This window comes from Haliotis cracherodii, unplaced genomic scaffold, assembly GCF_022045235.1.
Source record: "Haliotis cracherodii isolate W230 unplaced genomic scaffold, xgHalCrac1.p SCAF_10, whole genome shotgun sequence".
NCBI lineage: Eukaryota > Metazoa > Mollusca > Gastropoda > Lepetellida > Haliotidae > Haliotis > Haliotis cracherodii.
Window position 1 is genome coordinate 37,996,010 of NW_027266265.1, and position 7,044 is coordinate 38,003,053.

Below are 7,044 nucleotides of genomic sequence, written 5' to 3' on the forward strand. Positions count from 1 at the left end.
AAATAGTTGTTAGTATTTATACTTCATGTACTTTATGAAAAACACTGGTTTATGTGTACCGACATGTTTCATAATGCCTTTTTAATGCCTTGACTAGTCTGTATTTCTGTATTTCGACATAGAGTTACGTTGCCCCTTGGCTGTTGTATAACAGCACTGACACAACAGCGCGAATGAATTGATTTAGTCTGCTTATCGTAAAGCCGAACCTTTGCCTGTCGACTCGAATACGTGCATTCGTCACCATCAGCCGAGAGCCGGAAGCCTAGTTAGACGACCTTGACTACCCACTTTACGTGGCACATTCCAGGAATAGGCGCGTTTCTCGGAACGTCGTATGTTTCACTGTGGAATATTTTTATTTCCAGAACATAGGGGCTTGAAGACCAGCAGTATATTAACACACCATCTCCGAAAGTTATCAATATTGATTTGGACTAATTTTCCGACACTTCTGAAACCGAAATGTCTGAGTCACGTTTAAAAGAGGCGAAAACCTTCTTCACAAAGGGGAATAAGAAATCAGACGCTGTCATACAGGTGGGAGACCACGAGCTTCACGTGGACCTGAATATAATCTCTCTGATGTCCCCGACACTGGCGAGTGAGTTCCAGCCACGCCCGGACCCCCTGTCTCCCCCTAGCGAAACCAACAAAGCCGTGGCCAACTTGGACGGACGTGTTGACCACATTGTGGACATGCTGACCTCCATCTACCCCAACTTCAGGAGCGTCAACGTTGTTGACAAAGACAACGTCGAGTACCTACTCCCACTGGCTGCGAAGTACAAGCTGCTGTTTCTGCTGGAAACGTGTAAAACATTGATAATTGGAGCGGTACCTGGCATGAATGCTTCGAGGACATCCCAGATACAAATAACAAATGACGATTACAATGAAGAGGACAAAGATCGTCTCATGCGGTATTTCGTGTTGTCGCATAAACATGAATTAGATGTAGTGAGGAAATGTTGTATGGACAAGTTAGTAAAATGCTCTTATAGCAAACAGATCACTGACCGTTATAGCATGTATGGGACTAATTCGAAACCAACACGATGCACATTGGCCTTCCAGCAGCTCGACCCAACTACAAGATGGGAAATACTGAGAAATCGATTATTCTACCTGGAAGGTGAGTTATTGTTTCGTGATTGACAATGAAAGTTGAGTAGACAGGTGTAGCTGACCCTGCTAGTGACTCAGTATTACTAGTTACTGTGATGAAGAGACTATGTTGGTGCGATGATGAATATACTATTACTTATGCATGTATAATATTGGATTGCCTGGATGCTAGTTATCAATGCACCTTTACCCTAATCATGTCAACGAAAACATACTAGTATTCAGGAACGTACATAATATATATACAGAAAAAAATGTCTCAGTGAGCAATGACAATGTACATATATTTCTATGTCTCTTCTTTCATTTCAGTCATTTTATGTATTCATTATAGATTGAATCTGTAGATTGAAAAGTGCTCAATTGAATTTGGAACCGAACGCGAAGCTATAGCCATCACTTGGAAACACCATCCACAACAATATCGACAGTCTGTGTTAAACTGTGTGACAAAGTAGACTCAATTTGTATGGATAACAACTTCTTTAATACTGTAAAGGCAAAAGAAAATACGAAACTGTGGGAGTTACAAATGTAATAGGGGCGGTGGGGTAGCCTGGTGGTTAAAGCGTTCGCTCGTCACGCCAAACATCCGGGTTCGATTCCCCACATTGGTACAATGTGTCAAGACCATTTCTGGTGTCCCCCGCCGTGGTATTGCGGGATAGTGCTTAAAGCGGCGTAAACAATATTCACTCACTCACTCACTACAAATGTAATATTTAGCTCAAAGATCACAGCGAAGCATGTTGTCATGACGTTTCTTTCTCCATCCTCCAGGTACCTACGGTTATAGGACAGACAACTTGGAAGACCTTTGAGGACGTGAGACATCTTGTGGCTGCTTACAGTTCTTGTTAGTCTGCACACAATATGGCAACGGCTTCCCCAACGTGGATATGATATATTCATTCGCTACCAAAGTTTCGTTTTCAGACGGATTCGAAAAGCTCGACGCTAAAAATAGCCCTCCAATCAAATTAATGTCACGAGCGAGATTAACTCGGTGTAAAGTCAGAGAAGGGAACGATGGAGGTGGTGACGTCACTTCCGAAACGATACTGTGATCGCGAATAGGTCCACGTTATGTATGACAATGGACCGGAGATGTCATACACTGGATAATCGAGTATATGTTCATTGATTCTATATATAATCTGTGCTGCTGGATGATTTTCTCTAGACTAGGCCGTGCTATGTGTTATATACACATGTACAGACTTGTCACAAGACTGTAACTAGATAGACTACATACGTACGTTGTATTGTGTATATATATATGTTTTAATGAAGTCTCGATTTAACTTTCAGTCATTACTATTGTCATTGTGTACCTATCCTGCCATGTTCATATACACATGTAGCTGGAATTTTGCTGAGTGCGACGTTAACCAGCAATTAAACAAATAAACAAATCACATCACGTGCTATGAAAATGTTCCACATCAGAAATACGGCTCCCCACCAGTCTTTTCAGGCTGTACAGTAGTGGAGCCCATTTCTGGTGTCCCCCGCCGTGATATTGCTGGAATATTGCTAAAAGCGGCGTAAAACCATTCTCACTCACTGTGCAGTAGTCTGTCATACAGACCCTGAAACAAATATATCCAATACAGCCAATGCAAGTCTATCATGTTTGGCAAATCTAGATTACTCTGGGCTCCTTTTTATTATATTCTTAACTATTATTTAACAACTGTTTTTTTCTTCTGTAAACTATGTTCATTTCAGAGACTAGATGTTAGTCTAGCTGTACAGCTTCCAATGAGAAAACATTTTTCTGGGCTGCGGTGGAGCGTGACGAGGTGCACGTGGAGTTTATGCTCTTGGTATTCGTCAGTATCTCTTGTGAACTCGACACATGCGCAGTAGTGAACTGATAGTAAAGGACAATCCGCCTTCCAATCCACTTCACGGATTATGGAATCCGCCGGTTCAATGTTTGAATACTCCTTTTTCTGTTTTCTCTCTCTTCGTATTGCTTTTATAATCACAAATAAACAAATATCTTGTCATCTTTTATTTTAGATAAAGTAAAGTTTGCTAAATACTTTAAATGGCATACCGCCAAGGCTTTTGTACTTTGAGATTAAAAGACCAAGGGCTCTACATCCTGATTTTGCTGCACATTTGGCCATAGAGTTAAAATCTAAATGTTCTGTTAAAAACACACCAAGATAGTTATAAGAACCTGCAACTTCTAACACAAGTTCATCACAGTAGAAAGAAAACGTAGGGCAATTCACACAAAGTGATCATCGCGACTGTAGCAAGTCTATTTGAAGCAGGGGTCCATGGACGTTTCTCAGACGTTTACCACTTTCGTGAAACCCACGAGCCCGGGTATGGTGCTGACAAACCTACAAACAAAACCAGGGTGAACTTGGATTAGAAAACAAGATCATATAGGTTGTCTTAGCAACCTTGACATCCCACCCCCACCAAGCCAATCAAACCAAAGCAGGAAAACACTACAGTGTAAAATGTACAATTAAGTTACAATATACACATTATATTAGAGATTTTGTTTTTATTATTCTGGTCAGATATGTATGTTTATTCCACTGTGATGGAATACGGATCGTGAAGGGAATGTTGATAGCTGATCGATGTTGCCGTACATCTGACCACAATGACGACTTGTTATGATGAACATAATCATTACGATACCCTTGCCTATCACTATCTGCGCATTACACATGTACTTTTGACTTTGGACGATGTGCACTTTGATACCAACACTGCTCAGATAAGATTTACGCCGTTGAGTATTTACTCATATGCGTAATATCATTCGGGGGGCACGGTTGGCCCAGTCGTCTAAGGCGCCGCGATTCGCTGTGCAGTTGCGTCCCTTGAACACGCCAGAAACCTATGATTGTGGGTTCGAATCCCGGTTCGCCCCGATTATGTTTCTAGGTTTGTCAGCACCATACCCTTGCTCGTGGGTTTCACCGAAGTGGTAAACGTCTGAGACCTGCATCACTTCAGGCTTTCCTCCCACATTAAGCTGACACGCTGTGATATAGCCCTCCTGGCAGTGGCTGCACGGGAGGGGTCTTTCCTTGGAGCAGGGGGTGGTTGCAGAGATTGTTCACAGCACAGATCTCCTGATGTGAGATTACGTTCTCTGTCCTCACGTATGTACGTCCTGGTCCAAGGGTTTACACTGTGACATTTGCCTGGCCTTTTCTTGGCCAGGGTATTGCCATGTGGATTTTCCGATTCCGCAGTTGACAAACACCTTCCATTTTGAGCTGGGGGTGTTTGTCTTTCGATAGTTCCACAGCAGACGGTGAACTGGAGTCTCTTGCTCTTGCTTCTATACATGGTTTGGCCATTCCTCGAGAATCTTGATAATGAGACAAACTTGTTAAAATTGTTGCTGGTTTTCTTCGACATGGTGGCCTCTCATTGGACGCTTCCTTGGCAATGTCAAGCAGTCGACGAATTCGGAAAAAAACATTTTCCCGAGAAAATTCGGTTTGTTCACAGCGCCTCTGTTGTAAAAACGATGTCTCGGTTTCACAAACCTTGTTTTCTACTCACGTACAAGGGCTGTCAGTTCGTCAAGTCAGTATATAAGTCAATACTGCATTGAGCTGGGTACTCGACCTGGTTTACTTCCAACGATGGCTGACAACACACTTAAAACTCGTGGACCTGATTGTAATCTCTCTGATGTCCCCGACACTGGCGAGTGAGTTTACTTTACGTGGTACGTTTCCAGGAATAGGCCCGTTTCTCGGAACTTCTTGTGTATGGTTTATTGTGGAATATTCTTATTTCCAGAATACAAAGGCTTAAAGACCAGCAATAAATTGACACACAATCTCCTAAAGTCAGCCATAGAAATTTGGAACTTCTTTTCGACACTTCTGTCACCAAAATGTCTGAGTCACGTTTAAAAGAGGCGAACACCTTCTTCACAAAGGGGAATAAGAAATCAGACGCTGTCATACAGGTGGGAGACCACGAGCTTCACGTGGACCTGAATATAATCTCTCTGGCGTCCCCGACACTGGCGAGTGAGTTCCAGCCACGCCCGGATCCCCTGTCTCCTGCTAGCGAAACCAACAAAGCCGTGGCCAACTTGGACGGACATGTTGACCACATTGCGGACATGACATATCGAGTTATTGATCTTGAGATGACACTGAGGTGAACATTAAAATGATTGGCAACAGCAGTTTGGGTGAGACCCCCCTGTACCATTCCAACAATCTGAGTAAGCTCAGTTGGCGTTAAGTGACGCCTAGCCATGTCTAAAGTGTTAATGTCTACAAATTGCCGTTGCAGGCAGTTTTTAAGCAATCAGGGTGCATGGGTGAAGTGTGTAAAACATGCATGTCGTGCATTTTGCATGTGTGTTTTGAGGGTGGTTGTGTTCAGGCGATGTTATAAGTGTTATCAGGAAAGTCTACATGGAAAAGGCTTACAGTCGAGTATTCGTAGGTAATTCTACTGCCTGAATTTGTTCTCAATGGATGGCATTCAACACTGATGAGAATGTTGCACGGAAAATAGTACTTGTTGCTCAACTTTTGTGAGGAGTATGATATACATTCATTATCTGAGGCGTTTCCAGGTCAAAAGATGGTATATATTACAGTATACAGTTGACCCTCCAGTTAGCCCCAAACATGCATAAGTAATAGTATATTCATCATCGCACCAACATAGTCTCTTCATCACAGTAACTAGTAATACTTAGTCACTAACAGGGTCAGCCACACCTGCCCAGTCAACTTTCATTGTCAAGCACGAAACAATAACTCACCTTCCATGTAAAATAATCGATTTCTCAGTATTTCCCATCTTGTAGTTGGGTCGAGCTGCTGGAAGGCCGGAGTGCATCGTGTTGGTTTCGAATTGCCCAAAAGCATGTTATAGGTCTGTATACTATAAGAGCATTTTACTAACTTGTCCATACAACATTTCCTCACTACATCTAATTCATGTTTATGCGCCAACACGAAATACCGCATGAGACGATCTTTATTCTCGTCTTTGTATCCTTCATTTGTTATTTGCATCTGGCCTATGTTAGGAGCATTCATGCGAGGTACCGCTCGAATTATCAATGTTTTACACGTTTCCAGCAGAAAAAGCAGCTTGTACTTCGCAGCCAGTGGGAGTAAGATACTCGACGTTGTCTTTATCAACAACAAGTGTCGAAAACCATTCCTATGGCTAACTTTCGGTGATGGTGTGTCAATTTACAGCTGGTCTTTAAGCCTTTGTATTCTGGAAATAAGAATATTCCACAATGAACCATACACAAGAAGTTCCGAGAAACAGGCCTATTCCTGGAAATGTTACCAAGTAAAGTAAACTCACTCGCCAGTGTCGGGGACATCAGAGAGATTACAATCAGTTCCACGTGAAGCTCGTGGTCTTCCACCTGTAGTGATCGTTGGTTTCCAGAGGTCTTCTGAAAGGTTCGAGTCGGTCGTCCCGTGGCTGACCACGGGAGACCACGAGTTATAAGTGTGTTGTCAGCCATCGTTGGAAGTAAACCAGGTCGAGTACCCAGCTCAATGCAGTATTGACTTATATACTGACTTGACGAACTGACAGCCCTTGTACGTGAGTAGAAAACAAGGTTTGTGAAACCGAGACATCGTTTTTACAACAGTGGCGCTGTGAACAAACCGAATTTTCTCGGGAAAATGTTTTTTTCCGAATTCGTCGACTGCTCGACATTGCCGCCACGCCGTCGCCATCTTGCTTGTCTTGGCAACAAGGACAAGAGGGATATTTGGCTAAAGTTGATCAGGATCTCTTAAGACACCTTACCTTAACTTGTATTGCATGCAACTTTCTATAAGATAAATACAGAACACTGAATAGTCCAACAAGCGGGTTGGTTGTTTTTTTAAATTTAAAAATGAAAAATAAAGGCATTGCAAATAC

The 7,044-nt window shown here is 42.5% G+C and overlaps 1 protein-coding gene and 1 pseudogene across 1 annotated transcript; one reads left to right on the top strand and one right to left on the bottom strand.

Annotated features, from left to right (window-relative positions):
- The first annotated feature begins 465 nt into the window (after positions 1-465).
- On the top strand, positions 466-1,949 carry LOC139450325 (uncharacterized). Its single transcript, XM_071232006.1, has 2 exons — positions 466-1,135; positions 1,909-1,949. The coding sequence occupies exons 1-2, from the start codon at positions 466-468 to the stop codon at positions 1,947-1,949; spliced, it is 711 nt and encodes a 236-aa protein (XP_071088107.1).
- Positions 1,950-4,292: 2,343 nt separating this feature from the next.
- Positions 4,293-6,634, bottom strand: LOC139453796 (uncharacterized; annotated as a pseudogene).
- Positions 6,635-7,044: the final 410 nt, after the last annotated feature.